Raw genomic sequence first — 20,408 nt, forward strand, 5'->3', positions numbered from 1 at the left:
CAGAGTTATTTTTTTCTGTCAGAAGTGATTATATGGAAATGCAACGATGAGACACAAATCCACATTCAGACTCGTAGATCTGCAACTGTAAACGTAGGACTGATCCGACTGGTTCGAGCTGACAGGAAGGCTACGGTGACTCAAATAAATCACCCTTTACAAGAGCGGTGAGCAGAAGAGCATCTCGGAACGCACACCGCAGCAAAGCTTGAGGCGGATGGGCTGCAACAGCTTTGGGATCCAATCCAGTCGAGCAGGAACCGGAGTCTGACACGACAGCGGGCACCCAAACTGAGGATCTGAGCCTGAGGATCGGAAAAGTATCTCCTGGTCTTTTTTTGTTACCGTTAATGTAGCGTTCCTGTTCACGTTCCTGTCACTTCGGGCCAGTCGAGCCCTTCTCCTCAGACCTCGCTCGTCGACGAGGTGCTTCCATCCGCAGTACTGACGCTCACCGGACTTTGTTTTGCGTTTGTTTTTTTCGCACCATTCTGTGTGACCTTCCAAAAGATCCTGAAGCTCCAGAAGTTTCCGTGTGACCTTCCAGAAAATCCCAGATCAAAAGAAGATCTCAAATACCCAAATCAGCCCATCTGGCACCATCGACGACTACTGGGCCATGGTCAAAGTCACCGAGATCACATTCTCCCTAATTCCGCTGTTTAATATGAACATGCACTGAAGCTCTTGACCTGTATCTGCATGATTTTATGCATTGTGCTGCTGCCACGTGAACGTCTGATCGGATATTCATATGAACGCGCGGGAATACAAGTGGTCAGTGTTTAAAACTGATGACTCGGAATGAAGATGTTTTTTTGTATGATTACTTCTGACAGGAAATTGCCTCTGTGACTAATCTCCTGAGTAAAATAAACCCGTAAACCTCAAGAACTACGATCCAACCGTCGACATATTGTGTTCCTCATTCAAGGCCACACCACAGTGCTTCTGTATCGATTTTGAGTGTTATTTCATTTACATTTGTAAGGCATATCAGATACACAACTATCGTGACTCGATGTGTTTGCTTCAGTTACAGTTTGCTTCTTTCACTTTTTCAATAAAGTTCATTTAACCTGTAAAAAAACCCCAAAACAAAACAAAACAAAAAAAAAAAACAAACAAACAAAAAAAAACTACAACAACCAAAAAACAAGTGCACGTACAGCAGCCTCTTCTCACGATGGACTTTTTGTGGCGTTTTCATGACGATACATTTGTACAGATGGTGACGAAACGTAAAATGTAATAACGAACATGCTTTCCTCCTGTGGAATAAAAATAACAGATTTATCATGCACTAAAAAAAACCAAAAACAAATATTAATAGTAATGGAACCTAACAGTGCCGAATGAACCAAATCTACAACGCGTCTGTCATCAACCTTAGGACTGAAATAAGTGGACTACAGCAGGCAGGAAAAGCATCAAAGGAAACAGATTGCTTAATCACAGAGTCACATGATCATCTACACAGAGGTTTAGGGGGAGAAAAAAATATATTAACCCAACACTTGAAGAAAAAAAAAAAAAATAAAAAAAAAAAATAAAATAAAAAGTCTTTCTTTGGTCAGTCAAAAGGCACAAACAGTGTGGTAAAGTAAAAAAATAATAATAAAAAAAAATTTTTTTTTTAAATGGATTCTTATGAGATTTTCCTCCCTCTCTCTGGATGGGGCGTCTGGGACCGAGCGTGGCTCAGAGCTCGTCCCTCGCCGTGCTGTCCAGAGGAGACTGCAGCACGTCGGAGTTCTGCGCCTCCGTGCTGATCTCGTCCTGCTCGTGGGTTTTCCGTGAGCGTTTTCTGTCCCAGTCTGTGCGCATGCCTTCGTTGTCCCACACCGTGGACGTCTCCGTGTCGCTGATGTATCCAGGCTCGCCCGTGTAGTGAGTGGGGAAGACGAGCAGGGGCTCGGCCGAGAACGCCTTCAGGTCTCGCGTCTCGAACTGCTCCATGTAGTCTGAGCTGCAAGACGAGAGAACCGTGAGATGAAGTGAGGTGAATCTCAAATTTCCTCTATTCACTCAAATACAACTGAGCAGCTAGCGTGGTCGCTTTTTTTATTTCTTTATTTTTTCTTTTCAGTTTTGCTCTAAAGCTACGAGGCTAATGTAGCTAATTAACAGAAGACTTGCATGTGTGGTTTCCAGACACTTTATCTGTGGTATTTCATCTAAAAAATTTGGACAAAACGATCCTACGGACAGTCGAACCGCCATCTTGAATCTGAATCCCTTTTTGTCCAATCAAGTTTACCACAACAGATTAAAAAGAAATAATCATAAATTTACCCCATTTGAATACAATTCCTCTCAGAAACTGCACATTACTGTGCACAGAGTAATGAACATTTACTGTATGTACACGACTTTCTCTCAGAAATCACTTCAGATTAGCGCATGTTAGCTAGCCACACAGATTATTAGCCTCCATGTATACAGAAAACCATTTTAAAAGGGATTCACATGCCACATAAATCCTGTCAGGTTAGCTTATATTAGCCAGCTAGCCATAATTGCTGTCATTTATTTCAGAAATATGAAATTCTGCCAGATTAGTTTATCCTAGACAGTGGGCTGGCGTTAGCAGTAAAGATTATAAATATGTATGAAGATGATTTTGAAATCCTTTCAGAAATTTTGCCTCGTTTGTCTCAGTTTAGTCGATGCTAGTTAAGATGCTAGCGTTAGCAGTGAAGATTATGAACGTGACAGCTCACAAAATCCTGTCAGGTTAGTTTATGTTAGCTTGCTAGCTAGAGTTAGTTGTGAAGATTACGAAGGTTTGAAAAGTTCCAGAAAAAGCTGACATGACTCCCAGAATAACTGTTATCATAGCTCAAGCTGGCTAGCATTAGCATAAACAAGTATGACCTCAAAAAAAACAACAACAACAACAAAAAAAAAACCAACCCCATAATAAATCCTGTTAATATAGCTCATGTTAGCTAGTTAGCTAATAAAATCAGTTTAAAACAAACAAACAAAATACAAATTATGTAGACTGTGATGTACAGGAACATGTTTTCTCACATTTTTCCTTCACAACTGAACACTTCCTGAGAACACAGTGTTTATGACGTGTGTGTGTGTGTGTGTGTGTGTGTGTGTGCTATGAAACTCACACAGGATGTTTATTGAACATGACAGGAAGAAATTCATCCACAGGCAGCATCTTGCCCAGTGGTTCTGCCTTCAGCAGCTTTTTGGCTCCTTGTAATGACATCATGTAACCCAGCGTCCAATAAGAATAGTCCGCCTCCACGATGCTGCGTATATTTGGCACGGCTTTCTCCGGATGGTCCACCTGCATCCTCTTTCTCCCGATGTAACTGAGATTTAAAAAAAAAAAGAAAAAGAAAAAGAAAAATAAGGAAACAAACAAACACCCCCGAGTGCCTGCGAGTGCTTCTGAAAAAAGCATTCATCTCACATCAGGTCCCAGTCGAGCCCCTCTCTCTCCACCTCGCTCATCAGGTTCTTCAGGCGCCGCTTGAAGAAAATCTCAAACCGCAGATCGTCTTCGATCACCAGGGAGGTCTTCAGGCCACGCTCGGCAATCTGTCGGTCAATACCCGGCGTTTAATTGATCAGCGCTTCACATAGGACGACGTGCAGTCGGATACAGAGGCTTTTTACCTCTTTCCAGATGTTGTAGTGAGACAGGAAGCAGCCCAGCTCTCCTTTCGTCAGAGGCCGGCCGTGATAGGGGTCGCTGTAGCCTGGAAGCATGTGGATCCCCATACTCTGGATCTCACTCACGTTCATGGCTCTGAGGAAAACCGTCACAATTATAATACAATAAATTTAGTTATTTGAAGGAGCAAGGTGTCATTTAGCACCTTCCCTGCTGGCTCAGGCAACGTGCTCTCTGAATGTGTCCTGATCTATAAATATGCACCAATATGCAAATTAGAACCACCCCTATGCCCGCCTACTATCTTTATTAGCTAGACAGCTAGTTAACACAATCTTGAGTTTGCTAGCTAGCTAACTAGTATGGCACACAGGTTTCGGGGATACAGGTTCCAGGATCCATGTCATCATCGTCTAATCTCGGACGTGATCGGACCGATCGTGTCATTGGCGCTTCCTGGTGACATGTCAGTTTTTTCCTGAATCAGAGTTGTACAGAAGCACTAAGAAAATAAATGAATAAAAAAATTTAAATGATGGAAAACTGAGTTTACTGCTTTGGTAACATGCTGTTTGAAGGACGTCGTTAAAACCAACGTACTTGCCGTCGACAGCAGCCGTGACCTTACAGTCGATCCCCTGCATGCGGAGCGCTCTGAGCATGCGGTCGCGCCGATCGGACCGACGCTGCAGGTTTATCATGAACACCTGTGTACGTTCGACACACACACCCACACACACATCGTTTTATGTAGATGTTTCAGTTCCTAATGGATACCTGATGGAGACTTCATGCAGATCTGAAATACACACATCTTACCTCATCGAAGCCCAGCTTATCGGGCTGTCTGACGGGAGGGGGGAGGTAACTGGAGGGCTCGACGGGGGGATATCGCACTACATGACCACAGAAGCGAGACAGTTAGAGTAGGCAAGCCGAAGTGTTAAAGTGTTAAAAACTACGACTGCGCCGTTCTTTATTTAAAAAAAAAAAAAAAAAAAGAACGCCCCCATGTGTTTTTACTCCTTACATATTTATAGGTACTTTTACAAAATAGGTACTTTACTGAAAGTTACAAATTAAATGACACGATAAACACACCGTTTCATTGCTGGTTCATTTCATCGTTAATTAACATCAACTGTCATGTAATAAAACCTGCCTTCTCCAGATATTTGAATAACACACAGAGGCAGAAAACTCACCGTTGACCTCCAGGACAGAGTGAAGGAAGCTGTCGGCTTCGTCCTGAAGTGTATTGTGGGAACGCAGGGGAACGGGCAAAAACCCGTACGTCTCTTTGTTACACACGAACATCTGCACCTCTGGACAGGACAAAAAACAAAAAGAGTGTCATACTTCTGAACGGGTTAAAACAGATTTGTGTGCTGCTAGGATTAGAAACGTGCTAAACGTGTTAGGAAGGTACTCGCCTGCCATTCGGGCTGAGAAGGCGAACACTATGATGTCGTCGAAGGCCCAGCTGTAGTCGGCGTGCGGAGGGTGAAACGCCAGGAGTCTGGACGCTTCTTTGCGCAGATCCATGAGGAAGGTGGAGTGAACCATGGGCACGGGGAAGCAGCCTTTCCTCACCTGCTTGCGTATCGGTATGTACGCCGGCGTGCGCTTATAGTAACCCTTCAGGAACACAGAATTATGCTACGTTAACCGTAACAACACGGGAAATAGTCCGTTTTTTTTTCTTTCTATATCGTAGTTCTGCAACAATGTATTGCTTTATGCCTAAATGTTCAAATTTGACATACAGGCAATTAAATTCCTGTGAAACTTTCATATGAATATTAATGATAACTCACATCATCAATAGCGCTTCACTCTGCGCTGATATTCGCTAAAAACAATGCAATAAAAACAAAAATCGCCAAACCCCCAACTGAACCGGTTAAATAAATGACGTTTAATCAGAGGCATTTTCCTATATCGAGCAGCACAATGGTCACACAGCCTAAAAAATAAATAAATAAAAAAATAAAAAGTTTTAATATTAACTATTAAATAATATTAAAATTTAACATTTAATGTAATCTTATTTTTTTTGCCCTTGAATATACTTTTTATTATTAAGAACAAATAAATAAGTAAGCAAGCAAGTAAACAAACAAACAAATACATAAAACACATTTTAGAAAAATCTATTTACTTAATGGAGAAATTATAATTCAGGCTATGGTAATAAAAATGACTATACTAATTAAAACATTTGGACACATTAAGATGAACAGAAAATGGATTTATGATCGGATCGTGGTCGATCTGGTACTGCGAATTACCCTGAAGAGTCAGAATTCTTGTCCTTTCAAGCAAAGTACAGCAAATAAAGCCATGTTTTAATACTCATACACACCTGAGAGGTCATCCCACACCAGAAGTTGGAATAAGCCGCTCGAGACTCCAGCATCGGGGCAACGATGGTCTTATTCTCCCTGATGAGCTTCCACAACACATCTCGGTTGATCAGGAGATTGTCACAGTCGACCACCTGATAGAGGAGATGCGAAAGTGTGTGTGTGTGTGTGTGTGTGTGTGAATAAAAAATGAAAAAAAAATCAAATACACGCATGTACACGTATATACGGTATATATATATATAAACCAATTCGATTCACGTTTCTCTGATACTGAGTTTGATTCAGAATCCATTCAGTTCAATAGACTAAACATTGATTCAACATAGTGAGTCGGTTCAGTGATTCAAGCTTCAGATCATTCTTCACATCCGTGGTTAGCGTGTGAATGCTGTGAGCCGCTCACATGCTGTATAGGCATTAAAGTATGTACAAGGTATTGGATTAAATTTGTTTAATTTGTTTAGAAATCATGATTTATTTCATTTTTAGCATTTAAATCAATCTGACTGATTCAGTATTTTAATATTTCCTTTAAAACAGATGTAAATGATTGTGGAGGGATCTATTTTATGCATCAGGAAGAAGAAGGACTCATTACACCCCTAGTCATCTGTCAGATGCTCTTAATGAAGTGTAACTTAAACAATGTAAGTGTGTGTGTGTGTGTGTGAGAGAGAGAGAGAGTGTGATAAACAGGACTGCTAAAGCAAATACACACCAGTAAATAGTCAGCCCACATCTCTCGGGCTGCTTCCAGTGCAGCCTGGCGCAGCTTCATCACGTGAGCGTATCGGTGGTTCGTCCAGTGCTTGGGTCCTTCCTCATCACCGTACGCACTGAGGATGAGGAAATGCAGACGTGAGTACAGAAATAAAGAGACATTCCACAGCTCAAACCTTTCTTCACAATAATGTTTTGAATAAAAGAACAAACCCATAGACAAATGCCTCATTGAAGGAGGCGTGGCCTTGGGACCTGTCAGTCAGTGACGGAGGTGTGGCCTTTCTGTCATTCTCAGTGAAGGAGGTGTGGCCTTTGTGTCTGTCACAGTGAAGTAGGCATGGCCTTTGTGTCTGTCAATCTCATTGAAGGAGGCATGGCCTTGGGACATGTCAGTCTCAGTAAAAGAGTCATGGCCTCAATGGAGGTCATCCTCAGAGCAGAAGACAAGACCTCAGTGTTTGTCAATCTCTGTGAAGGAGGTGTGGCCTCTGTCCCTGTCAGTCTCAGTGGAGGAGGTGTGTCCTCTGTATCTGTCAATCTCTGTGAAGGAGGTGTGGCCTCTGTCCCTGTCAGTCTCAGTGGAGGAGGTGTGTCCTCTGTATCTGTCAGTCTCAGTGAAGGAGGTGTGGCCTCTGTCCCTGTCAGTCTCAGTGGAGGAGGTGTGTCCTCTGTATCTGTCAGTCTCAGTGAAGGAGGTGTGGCCTCTGTCCCTGTCAGTGTCAGTGAAGGAGGTGTGGCCTCTGTCCCTGTCAGTCTCAGTGAAGGAGGTGTGGCCTCTGTCCCTGTCAGTCTCAGTGGAGGAGGTGTGTCCTCTGTATCTGTCAGTCTCAGTGAAGGAGGTGTGTCCTCTGTCCCTGTCAGTGTCAGTGAAGGAGGTGTGGCCTCTGTCCCTGTCAGTCTCAGTGGAGGAGGTGTGTCCTCTGTATCTGTCAGTCTCAGTGAAGGAGGTGTGGCCTCTGTCCCTGTCAGTCTCTGTGAAGGAGGTGTGTCCTCTGTCCCTGTCAGTCTCAGTGAAGGAGGTGTGGCCTCTGTCCCTGTCAGTGTCAGTGAAGGAGGTGTGGCCTCTGTCCCTGTCAGTCTCAGTGAAGGAGGTGTGTCCTCTGTAGTCTTGCTGCCTTCCATAGTCCTTAAATAACATCTATTATTTAGATTTATATATTAGGTTGGCTGCTATGGTACCTCTCCTGACTAAATATTGAGCTACAGAAGCAGAGTGCATCAGTTATACACTGGAGCACTGGGAGCAATAATATAGTGAATATAATCTGTCCACTGACAACACGATACTTAAAGCCTGCACTACATGGTGACTCGAGAACAAATGCAGACACAGCACTAGAATCAGCCATTTATATAGTCTCCCGTGCCCTAGTTATTTATAGGAGAATTATCAATCATTCCTTCACACTGTGTGATCGGTTTCACAAACCTGGGCTCCTCTTTAGGTCTCCACTCCACGTAGTGGTACAGCTTCTGGACGCTGACGAGCCAGTCTCGGAGCAGATACGTCGTGTTGTCTGCATTATGATCGGTCGCAACCCTGCGCGGCACAAAATTAGACACGTCATGACCTGCATTCGCACTTTAAGGCTTTGTGAACAAACGGCACTTTACTTTTTCAGGTGCTGCAATCAGAGCAGTCATATCACCATGCTCTTATTCCTTTGTACAGGTGTGTATTATCCTGCATGAAGGCCAAACCTGCTAAGAAATAACATTTTCTCAAGACATTTAGAACTGCAGCTCAGTTACGATACACAAAGGGGAACAAAACTGTGCTCTGAAATGAGCTCTTTGAATTGAGTAACAAAAGCTTTTTCTTTCTTTTTTTTTTTTTTTTTTTTTTAAAAAACAGCCTCACAGGAGAAGTGAAACCGCCAAGTAATCAGAAGGGAAATTCACTCTCCCTGCTGTTTAAAGCTTTTAGCCATTAACTCAACAATAATAAACAACGGGGCTTGCTTTTATAGGAAAATGATCAACAGCGGGGTGGTCCGATTTACACCAGATCAGCTGCAAACATTCGTTCTTTCACCAGTCCCCCCCCCTCCTTCTAAGCTATTCACACACGAAATCAGCTTGTCATGTTACTGATAAAACGCAAAGCACAAACTCCTCCGTCCCGAATTCTTTCCGGTGACTGTTACAAAGCGCTGACACTAGAGACTCCTTCCGTAAATGTTAAACAAACATCTCCTTTCTGAAAACTTGAAAACCAAGTCAGTGCTCGTACGCTTTATATTTAAATCTTAGATTACATGAGGCGTCATCCATACAAGTCCATGCTATAAGCTGCTACTAGAGAAACAATAATGTGTTATAATAACAAGCGCGTTAATATAAACCTGTAATTTGGTTTAGTCGGAAGAAAAACACACTACAGGGATATACTCTAGGAAAATAATCAACTACAGCAACCAAAAGTTCATTTAATGTTGTGGAAGTTTTAAGTTTGGCACACCGGTGGTTTTATAGCACTGGTATAGTGATATTACACTGGATCTGGATCTGGATCGTTCCCATGTCTTCAGTTTTTTGCCTTCAAACACTTATAAATATATAAATACTATTTTAACAGTGAAATCCTCTCTGACGGCTTTAACAAACAAACTCTACAAACGCCCGTTTAATTTCTTTATAAGAAATGGGAATCTGGCAACACATCTCCGATCCTGTACAAGTGTTTATCTCCGCTTTTCTCTACGGTGTAAGCAATACGAAGACGTGCGATGTGTTTGAATAACAGCTCCAAACAAGCCTTTCTTTTATTTCTATGCACGAATGACTTTTCATTTACACTCGAGTCACCCGTGGTGGTAACCGATATCTCTGTCCATTTACTGCCAGGACCCCCCCTCCCAAAAAACAAAAACAAAAAAAGGACATGAATATACTGGCTTTCGGGACCTGTAACTGTAACCTGCAAACGTAGTGTACCTTTAAACTCAAAAGATTCAAAAAGTGGTGCTTTAAATAAATTATACTCAGTACCGCCGGTTCCGCTCTTCCTGCACATGATCATTAAAATAAGCGATATTAGATTTACAAAATGCAGTAAGTAAAATAGCATGATAATGTTTGAGGTTGCTTATGGGCAACTTTTCTGTTCCTGAGATTTATAAAGGGTCTGAAATGTCCAGAGTGTTATTAAGAAACACGTTTCTCGTCACGATACAGAGCTATAACTCTGGCGATGGCGACAAACCACGTCCGAACTGACATTTATGCAGGTTAAAACGTATGCAGATGAGTTCAGACATAACAAACGATGGTAAATTCTTCACACACAGCTTACAAAACGTGGGTTCTAACAGGAGCGCTGGTCGTAGATGCAAATAACAGGTTTCCCGTTTCCGTAGTAATAACTCATTCACAGGGATTGGATGGCAGACACGCCGCATAATCTAACAATAAACAAATGAAAAAGCTCGTTATACGGTATATAGAAACATGTTGAACCACTGACATGAAGTTTTCTGTAAGGAGATGTTCATTTAACCCTCACAGTGAAGAGTCTCCAGTTTGTTTTTTTTGTTGTCTTATTAACTTAAAGAAAGAGACGCAGGTTTGTGTTAATATCTACACCATGATAAAACATGTGTCAGCACAGGCTCAAGCAGGGTTCTGGGAATACAACTGCATCATAATTCCACTGAAACACTTTCTCTAAGCAGCTTTTGTATCATTCTCTTTGTTCTGACCCTTATGAATACACAGCTGTTGCTGCTGGACAGATGTTTGCATTCCCTCCGCATTTCCTTTCTGGTCTGGGTCCTGGTACCCCTCCGATATTGGACGCCAGTGTAGCTGAAACTAGGCCTCTTTATGTTTATAGACATGTCTATTTTGTTGGGCTTTTTTTTTTTTTTTTTTCCTTTTCATCTTCTTATATACGGTCCCCTCCAAAAGTATTGGAACAACAAGGCCAAGTCTTTTGTTTTTGCTAGACACTGAATACATTTGGGTTTGAGATCAAAAGATGAATAGGAGACGACGGATCAGCATTTCAGCCTGGAACAGGGCACCTTTTGTATCAGACCACCCAATTTTTTAGATGAGCAAAAGCATAGATTTTAAGGTGCAGTAAATAACACTTAATATTTGGTTGCATATCCTTTGCTTGCAATAACTGCATCAAGCTTGCAACCCAGTGACATCACCAAATTGTTGCATTCTTCTTTTGTGTCACTTTTAAAGGCTTTTACAGTTTGTGTGTATATATATATCTATATATATATATATATATAAATTAAAAAAACACCATGAAAACATCCAGATAATAGAACTAAAGCCAAGAGTTGGTCATTTTTCCACATGGAAACTATGGGCTGAATGGCATTAAAACTCATATTTTCCCTCAAGGCAAAAAAAAAGAAAAAAAAAAAAAAAGAAAAAAGAAAAACCCCATTTAACAGAGCAGAAAAAGACACATGACTGATTTCAGTCAGTGAAACTGACATTTTCAGACTTTTGAGCGTGAAATGGCAGCAAATAAACTTCTGTGTGATCTGTGTGTAGTGTGTGTCGTGTGTGTTCACCCTGAGGAAACTTGTGAGGTGTGCGTGACAGAAGCAGGCCTGTACCTGTACTGCTTTCACTCAAACTAGCACAAACAACGCTACACAGTGAGTGTCTGTCTGTCTGTCTGTCTGACTCACTCACTCACACACACACTCACTCACACACTCACTCACACACTCACTCACACACTCACTCACACACTCACTCACACACTCACTCACACACTCACTCACACACACATTCTGATTTTATCATCATCATCACAGATGCATCTCAAAGACCTTGAGCTCACACACTGTTCTCAGATAGAGATATTGTCGAAATGCATGAGAGCATTTGTTGGACTTTGTGAATGTAGGGGAGCTTTAAACCACTGCTTTGCTGAATTCTCAAACCTGATTGGTCAGAAGGTGTGGATTCATTTCCTATAACAGCAGCTCTGACAGTAGTGCAGCTGCACATCACGTGTTTATATTCATGCACTGTAAGAAGATGTTCATTTCACACTGATGAAAGGAGTCTCCAATACCAGCGCTTTGGAACAGTCAGAAGTAAAGCTGGAACTAAGTTTTCTGTCATGGGATTGGAGGAGTTTTGAAAGCTCTTGGCAACAAGAGAGAGAGAAAAAAAGAGAGACGACGGTGTGGAAACAACCGTTTATAGTAATTGAAGTCATTTGCTTTGTGTGCATTCTACAATAACCGCAACCGTATACAGATAAAAAGTATGATGAGTCATTTTTTTTCTTGAGAAAAAGGCAAACTAAATAATACAAGAACTAGTCACTGTATCTCTTTTTATTTATTTGTAATGCACTTAAAAATGAATTTAATTAAAAAAAAACAATGACAACAAAAAACCTCAACTAAATGCCTCTACATTATTATTATTATTATTATTATATAGTGATTATTTTTAAAACAGTCACAGTAACACATTTGGGGCGGTATGATGAATTAATACAGGCTGATTTGCATATCTTAGATTATTGATCAGAGACTAATTTGCATATTGCAGATTATGTATTAGCGGCACATTTGCATATTGCGGATTATTTAATAGACTCATTTGCATACTGCGTACAATTTAATAGAGACCCATTTGCATATTGCACCTTATTTGTTAAGATACTAATTTACATCTAACAGATTATTTATTAGATGCCCATTTGCATATTGCAGATTATTTGTTAGACACTACTAATAAAAGAGATTATTTATTAAAGACTCATCAGCATATTGCAGATTACTTATTAGACTCATTTGCATATCGCAAATTGTCTACTATTGGTACATTTGCATATTGTGGATTACATATTAGACTCATCTGCATATCGCTTGCATATTTCTTGAGTAAAATTATGCAAATTCAGAGTTTTTAACTGTGCTTAAAACTCTTTTTTTTTTTTTTAAACAGTGAATTACTTTTACATTTAAACAGTCATACAAATACATCTGGGGTATGATCAATTAGTATAAACTCATTTGCATATTGCAGATTATTTATTGCAAGCATCACAGCCGCTCGTGCTCAATAAACCGCGGGACGGATACAGTGTTCAGTGGTGCAGTGTTCAGTGGTACAGTGTTCAGTGGTGCAGTGTTCAGTAGCGCTGTGTTTTCAGTACAGTTGTGTTCAGTAGCTCTGTGTCCCCGAATGAGCAACGTCCTGGAAAAAATGACTTACCAAAGTGCAATGCGGTCCTTCGGATAATTCAAGCGCTCAATATTTCCGAGGAAATAAGGCAGGGAATGGGCCGAATTTCGGCAGATGAGAGCAATAACGACCCTCGGAGCCAGAAGAGGAGATTCAGGACTCCAGCGCTCTTCTGGAAAGTAACCGAGAACCGGGCCGGTAATGTTCAGCAAACACAACAGACACAAAACAACCCCGAACATCGCCGAGAAGTGCCCTTTATACACACTACCTTGTAGCTAGGAACACTTAAACGTTGTTCATGAAGCGATATCAAAGATTCAAAGCCGCTTTAAGGAGGTTCGGGTAAAATAAATCGTCCGACAGAAATTCAACCCAGTGACAACAGTGCAGAAGCTACGCGCTTAAAGGGCACGTCACAGCCCTGATTAAAGGGGAGGGGCTTTAAAGGGGGAGAGGAATTTAATGCCCCCGGTCCTGAACCGCTTCACTGGAGAAGAGACATTGGGCCTTCTTTTTTTTTTTTTTTTTTTTTTTGGAAGAAGAAGAAAATTAAAAGAAGTTGTTCAGAAGTCGCTGTTTAATTTTCCATTACAGCGGCTTTGAAAGTAGTTCCGGCTGCAAGACAAATCACAAGTTTATATTACTGCGAACATTATTCTGATGCGTTGTCAGTGGACACTCCACATAACATGTTTAACAATAAACATACGGTTTAACCAAGAATATGTCAAATGGTTTATTTAACGTTTACCAGGAGCGTTAACTGGACGATTAATCATCCGGGGCTGAGCCCAGATTCTTCTCCATCGAAAAAGTTTTTAAAACGTACTTCTAAATAGATTGTTTCCGTGCATTTTTTTTTGCTTGCATGGGAGGGCTAATTGCTTAAAAAATGTAAATGCTTGCAGGACTACCAGACTGATAAAATATAAAACTTTTTGGCTATCTAACACGAGACTAGGCTAGCTTGGTGTCTCTAACCAAGTGGAGGTACACCAAGCTATCACTGTATGGGTTTAGCTGGTTACAATGCCATGCAAAGTACGTTAGCGGTCCTTATGCTCTGCTCATATCATGTTCACGTAACTTGGAACTCATATAGACATCCTTGTACTCTGTGGTTTCCTCCCACAGTCCAAAGACATGCACGGTAGGTCCGTAAGTGTCCGTAGTGTATGTGTATGTGATTGTGCCCTGCGATGGAGTGGCACCCTGTCCAGGGTGTACCCCAATGCTTCCCGGGATAGGCTCCAGGTTCCCCGTGACCCTGAAAAGGATAAGCGGTATAGAAGATGGATGGATGGACTAACTGACTGTGAGCTAGCGTTTGAGAGACTGTCAGCCAATAAGACACGAGTATTTCCACGTATTTTCCTGTAAACCCTGAAGATATAAAATTACAACACCGCTGTCTTCTTTTACTGACGTTCAGTTACGTAGTGACGAACTGCTCCAAGTGGAATCTTCGGGGCTACAGTCCCAAATGCCCAGGCCGGATTACGCCCCTGATGTTTATTTATGAAAGGAGTCTCCAGTGCCAGCACTTTGTAAAACAGTTTTCCACCACAGGAAAGTTTTCAGGACAGAGGAGTTTATTTTTTTTTCCTTTGTGATTTCTCTATAACATGACAAGCTTTAAAAAAAATCATATTAAAGTCAGAGTAAGACAGAGCGGGAAAAAAAAGAAGAGAGGAACGAAAGGTTTTACGGACTTTCCACAACGTTATTATTATTTTTTAAGCATGCCATGTCACTCATTAACAAATTAAGAACTGGAGTCATTGGGGAATTGTTGTGGTATAAGAGGACATGCCGTTTATAGGAAAATAAACGTCAGGGAGTTGTTATATATAACATATAATATACTTCATCACACCATCCTGTCACTGATATGGAATCAATTACTTTGTGTAATTCATCGTTTACTTTTAAGCCATTTTCCTCATATCTACTGACATAAATTTAATAAACTGTTAGTCAAGTCTCCTTAATGAACGCAGACCTTTTCCACTTGGAAAGTCACAAAGTTAACCATTATAACAACGACCATTTAACAAGAAAACCGGTTCCTGTTCTGAGATCAGAGTTTAGCACCAGGTCCTGGTCGTTCCACATCGAGGGTTAAGGAGGCAGCTGCTGGTTCATCCACCAGCCAGAAAAGCTCGCCCTGGGTCGGAGCGACGAGGGCTGCAGGCAGGACCGGGCCGTCTCCACCCTCCAGTACTTGCTGTGAAGGTCAAGAGAAAAGCAGAAGGAAGGAAAAGTGTGTGCAGTTCAGTTTCAGTGTTTGCTCATTACAGCATTTCTTCCTTCTTCTTGCAGAAATAAAGCAGAACTGATGCAGAATATGTGAAACATCCTTTTTTATACATGCCTTGAGCACGGGGGCTTTGCTGCCTCCGGTGGACACGAACACCACGCAGCGGGCCGCGTTCACCACGGGTAGTGTGAGGGTCACCCTCTGCGGCGGTGGTTTAGGAGAGTCGCTGATAGGAGCTACAGTCTTCTGCTTTTCCTGGAACATAAACACAAATGACGAGGCACTAAAGAGCAGGAACAAGACTTTTACATAACCTTTATGTACTCGTAGAGTTTATATCACGTGTAGATGACGTATGACAGGCTTTAGTCACCTAGCTCATGCTGAATGCGTAGGACTTGGAGATGTTCATTAATAATGACACCCTTCAAATAAGTGCTGAGACAAGATGTAACTTCCTCGACTCACTATTCATGCGTTCTCTGGATCTTAAAAAGAATTTTAATAATGCATAATCAGTAGACACGGCACGATGCTAATTTCTGTGTTTCAGTACCGATACTCATACTGAAACCTCGAGTATCAACACCTAAGTATCGATACCCACCCCTTTATTTATTTTTTTTTAACTGAAGCATACTGTATAAATAAATAAAAAAAAGAGGGGAAAAAAAAACATAACTAAAAAGACGACAAAATCACAGTTTGTTTTCGATTCAATCACTTGAATTACATGGAAAATATAACAACTATTAAAATGTATCAATATAAAAAGTATAAAAATCAACAATAACAACAAAAAAAGTCCCTTCTACGTAAACATTTCCAGCCCCCAATTTTTTTTTCTCCAAATGCAGTCTTTTCCTTTTTATTTATTTATTTATTTATTTATTTATTAATTACAGGATCGGATTGAATTCATTCTTTTTTTTTTCCCTCGCCACTATTCAATCCACCATTTTTGGCCGGCATCGGCCCACGATACCGATCTTTGCTTTCGGCTCGGCACCATCTCTTCTGATCCGTATAAATAAAAATCATAATACTGAATCAGTCACAGAATCACTTGTGCCTTTGTAAAGTTTGAAGCTTAAGCGCAAGTTCGATAACGTTAAAAAGTAGAATCCCTTAAACGAGGTGCTATTTAATGTGAACTACAGCTATCTTATTACAACAGTGTCCTACGTAGCATGCAAAGTTTCCCGTCCTGGCTTGGTAACATTCTGTAAGTAGTTAATGTTTACTCGCTTCCACGCGTGACGTTGCTTCAAACTCTTTCTTTCATAATAAGATCTTGTAAATGCACTGGGAACATTTCCGTAACCTTATTGTTATTGTTTGGTGGTTTGAGGTCTTTTGGTAAGCTGTACGCTCGGTTGTATTATCCATCTCTCTAATGTTAGCTAGTTCTGATTGGTTAGCTGGCTTGCGAACTAAAGACTTATATACGTTATCATTATGTATGTGCTGGTTCTGTGGGGATTTTATGTCAGGACAGGTGGTATTTTGCACGACGGAGGGTAATTGACGTTGGAAAGTCGCCGAATTCTAGTCAAGGTCTCATCCAGGGTCTCACAGCGCCGTGAGAAGACTCCACACAAATGTCTTAGCATTCAGGTCTCACCTGTAATAACGGGTGGTCTGGGAAGAGAGAGCACGTGTGTCCGTCAGGTCCCATGCCGAGCAGCAACATATCGAACACCGGCGTCTGCTGCGTGTCGAACGCCTGCGGAGACGTGAGGAGATGTGAAAATCAGACCGACAGAGTTGGTGAAACGTAAAACACGTGCTGGAAATGTGTATAGTTTTAATCGGTGTACCTTACTCAGCTTGTTGGCGTAATCCTCAGCGCACTCCTGCACCGGTAAAGACGGCTCGATCGTCAAAATCCTGTCGTCTGGAATGTTAAGCTTTGAAAACAACTGGTTCTGAAGAGCGAGAGAAGTCATGGATGGATTAGTGATGACACGCTGCCTCCATCAGGCTTGTCACAATTCTTACATCAACACAAAATCAGATCTATTTGTGTTGATTGTGATTAATAGTTAAATTCTACTATTATACGTGCAACATATAATATGATATGATATATCACACAGGGCAAAGAGTGGGCATATATACGTTTATAGATATTATTTTTTATTCAATACAAAAAGATACGGATATCAAATTGTTTTTTTTTTTCATTATTAATACCTTATAAATAATTTAGCCATTTTTTTTCTTATTTATTAACAATGAGGGAACATCACTGTCTTAATTTTATCCTAAGGGTATACAAAGTTTTGCTCTCAACTGTATGTACAGAAAGCATCTTCAAACCATTTCACCATTAATTACTGTGGCATTACATGTCATTTGAACCCTTTCAACGTTTTGTCTATGTTTTGTGGTGTAACAGGAAGCTATAGTTGTGTTGTAAATAACGAGGATTTCCTGTTTTTGCCGTTATACATTATTTATTTATATAGTTTTAAAAAAAAAGGAGTACATTGTTTATTGTTCTATAACCTGTGTGTAATTCTTTTTCGACAGTTAGATGAAAATGCAATTTAAATATACATACACGGTCAATTTTAATACATTCTGTTGCTTGATTATTATTATTATTATTATTACACTCATATATTCCATAAGTGTCATAAAGTCAAGAGAAAATACAATTTTATTTGTTATTCAAAAGTAATCATCAGGCTAAATTTGCAGAAATCGAACAGGCCCTACTTGGAGGTTCAATCATGAGGCTCTGACAGATTACTGTACATCAGCACACGCTTCCATTTACCTTGTAAAGTCCATAAGTGCTCTCAGGATCATGGAAAGGAACCAGCCGCTCGTCGCAGAAGCCCACCAGCCACCGCTTGCAGTCCAGGTTCGGCACGGCAGGCAGCTCCTTACTCAAGATGGACACCAGACTTCCTCCAGAAAGACCGAGGGAAAACGAGCCAGCGCCGTTGCTGAGTGTCTTCTCAGCCCGAGACGCTATGAGATTGGCCAGAGCGGGGCCGAGCTCGGCTGCTGAAACAAACGCCACGACTCTTCTTCCTGACATCGTCCCCTGGGATCACAGCAGGGAGAAGACGAGTGTAAAATATCCTCAGATTTGAGACCAATAACAATAAAGTGCAGAATAGTTTTGGCGTGATGTTAGGTGTGCAGCAGGGGTGTGGTCATATGGGGAGCACGGGATGGCTAAAAGAAGCCTTGTGACCACATCACATCTCTGAATGGTTATTTACTCCTGTGTAATTCATACAGACTGAAGGAGACAATAAGTAATATCTAGCTTGTGTTTATTTAAAATCATAGCCAAATTCCTACAGGACAACTATTAACATTGTCCAGAACCAATAAGTGAAGTATAAAACGCTCGAGTAACCTTTACCACCAGGAAGTTGATTATTTTCCCGTACCGGCATGTCCAATAGTGTTTAAATCCTAAAACCAAAGCAACTAGCCAAGGAATGACATATAAGGATGTAAAATGTCCCTGAAACAAGTGAGTTCCTGTTCTCACTTATGTTATAGCAGCTACAAACAGACATTCCCTCTCTAGCCTCTTTTTTCCCCCCTCCTTCCTGAAGTTAATAAGACAAAAGAAAATACACCTTGTTTTGTCACGGAGAAACCACAAACCGTCCAGAGGTCCTTCTCATGACAGAAAACTTACAAAGACTCCTTGCAAAACGTCTCTTTACAGATAACTTATATTCATATCGACTATTATATCTTTTTCTTTGTTAAAGAACAAGACATATTTATTACCCGTTTAAGATTATGTTGGGAGACGGACACGTCCCAAATTGAATGGATTAACTGTTGCTATAGAAACGATAACGTTTCAGAACCTGCGATTTGGATTACAGAAGGAAATACAGTCAGAGGCGCGGTTATTGAAACCTACAATAATCAACACCTTCCGGCCAATCAGATCTGAGAAACCAAGAACACTGTGGTATAAAAGGGTTTATAGGAAATTAGTCCGAAGTGATACTTTATAAAGCATTCAAAGTTTAACCCACATGTCTGGAACGTGGCTACGGCCACGATGTGCTTTAATAAAATACACAACATGTCGAAACTGGGATTGACGAGGTTCAGCGCACATCTGTTGGAGATAAAAGCAGGCACAGTTACACTGCCAACATGTAGGAGCTTCTCAAGGCTTAAACTGGGTTTTTGGTTGAGACAGACAGGAATTCACTCAGTCTGAGCTCAGTCATTATGTGACTAAGAAAAAAAAAGGAGGCTTATATCATCATATCATATCAAATGCATTGATATACTGCACAGGTTCCCACCTCTGGTCCTGTCCTGTCCAGTGTAGTGTTTTCTCTGCTCTAACACACCCACTTCATCTCAGGAAGGGCTGATGATGAGATGATGAGTTGAACCAGGTGTATTAGAGCAGGGAAAAAGACTAAACATGAAGGGGCTGGGGGTTCTCTAGGACCCTGTGGAAACCTGTGCAGCCAATGTACTATAGTAGGATCTTTCTAAGAAACCTGGGGAAGATGCACCTAAGAGGAAGCACACACACACACACACACACATAGACAATAACAACTTTTGCACGTGCTAATATATGAGACAATATACATTAACAGTGTTATCGAAAAGGGAATTACCTGTTCCGCTTGGTAACCTGTTAGGAAGTTAACTGTAGCTGTTGCAGCTGCTTTACTTCCTCATACGACGTGACCACAGCCAATCAGCAGCTTGAGGAACTGTCGCTGCCTTCATTTGCTGAACGGAATTACCGTAAATACGGCTCACACGTGCACAAGCTGTCGCCGCTCATGCGCATGCGCAGAACGAGCCACGATCCCAGAGCCGTAAATATTCTCTCAGAATCGATCTATTATTCTAAACTTTGTTTTGTTGGTTTTTTTTTTTCACTCAGGGAATATCCTCTAGTATAGAGACATTTCCACAGACCCTCTTATGAGCACAGAACAATATATATGCACGAAATTAGTTAGTTTGTTTATTTATTTATTAGCCTTGTCCACTTACTGTCAGGAATATAGTGCTCTACTATAACAGCATATTTCCAGATTTTTATTAAAATTATAGTTATAGATACATTCGACATATATATATATATATATATATATATATATATATATATATATATATATATATATATATATATATATATATATATATATATATTAGATTAAAGTAATTGTATGGATTGTTCTGTACTGTTTCCTTAACATTGGTGTGTTTAACT

General features: G+C 40.8%; 2 protein-coding genes across 3 annotated transcripts; both read right to left on the reverse strand.

Annotated features, from left to right (window-relative positions):
• Positions 1–949: 949 nt before the first annotated feature.
• On the reverse strand, positions 950–13,330 carry colgalt1a (collagen beta(1-O)galactosyltransferase 1a). The gene is made up of 12 exons (XM_017455175.3): positions 12,940–13,330; positions 8,162–8,272; positions 6,728–6,845; positions 6,006–6,140; positions 5,074–5,278; positions 4,846–4,965; positions 4,460–4,536; positions 4,241–4,347; positions 3,643–3,775; positions 3,437–3,564; positions 3,129–3,335; positions 950–1,969 (listed from the first exon to the last, which is right to left on the reverse strand). The coding sequence occupies exons 1-12, from the start codon at positions 13,149–13,151 to the stop codon at positions 1,702–1,704; spliced, it is 1,821 nt and encodes a 606-aa protein (XP_017310664.1). The 5' UTR covers positions 13,152–13,330; the 3' UTR covers positions 950–1,701.
• A 1,156-nt stretch (positions 13,331–14,486) lies between these two features.
• On the reverse strand, positions 14,487–19,942 carry pgls (6-phosphogluconolactonase). Of its 2 annotated transcripts, none has more exons than XM_017454121.2 (6): positions 19,801–19,942; positions 17,958–18,230; positions 16,993–17,100; positions 16,797–16,898; positions 15,287–15,427; positions 14,487–15,139 (listed from the first exon to the last, which is right to left on the reverse strand). In XM_017454121.2, the coding sequence occupies exons 2-6, from the start codon at positions 18,222–18,224 to the stop codon at positions 14,993–14,995; spliced, it is 765 nt and encodes a 254-aa protein (XP_017309610.1). In that variant the 5' UTR covers positions 18,225–18,230; positions 19,801–19,942; the 3' UTR covers positions 14,487–14,992. The 2 variants fall into 2 exon arrangements, with proteins under 2 accessions (XP_017309610.1, XP_053531321.1); XM_053675346.1 differs by having other exon boundaries at positions 14,487–15,135; positions 15,283–15,427.
• Positions 19,943–20,408: the final 466 nt, after the last annotated feature.

Source organism: Ictalurus punctatus, chromosome 24 (assembly GCF_001660625.3).
Source record: "Ictalurus punctatus breed USDA103 chromosome 24, Coco_2.0, whole genome shotgun sequence".
Classification (NCBI taxonomy): domain Eukaryota; kingdom Metazoa; phylum Chordata; class Actinopteri; order Siluriformes; family Ictaluridae; genus Ictalurus; species Ictalurus punctatus.

Bases quoted from the DNA above. Each gene is read 5' to 3' on its own strand.
- colgalt1a (XM_017455175.3), bottom strand. From the start codon at position 13,151: ATGTTCGGGGTTGTTTTGTGTCTGTTGTGTTTGCTGAACATTACCGGC. The intron at 4,537-4,845 runs GTGAGTTTTCTG...GTGGTCATGTAG, and splicing joins CTCTGTCCTGGAGGTCAACG to TGCGATATCCCCCCGTCGAG. The intron at 3,565-3,642 runs GTAAAAAGCCTC...ATTGACCGACAG, and splicing joins ACTACAACATCTGGAAAGAG to ATTGCCGAGCGTGGCCTGAA.
- pgls (XM_017454121.2), bottom strand. From the start codon at position 18,224: ATGTCAGGAAGAAGAGTCGTGGCGTTTGTTTCAGCAGCCGAGCTCGGC. The intron at 17,101-17,957 runs GTAAATGGAAGC...CTCGCTCTTCAG, and splicing joins GCACTTATGGACTTTACAAG to AACCAGTTGTTTTCAAAGCT. The intron at 15,428-16,796 runs GTGAGACCTGAA...TTTATGTTCCAG, and splicing joins CAGACCACCCGTTATTACAG to GAAAAGCAGAAGACTGTAGC.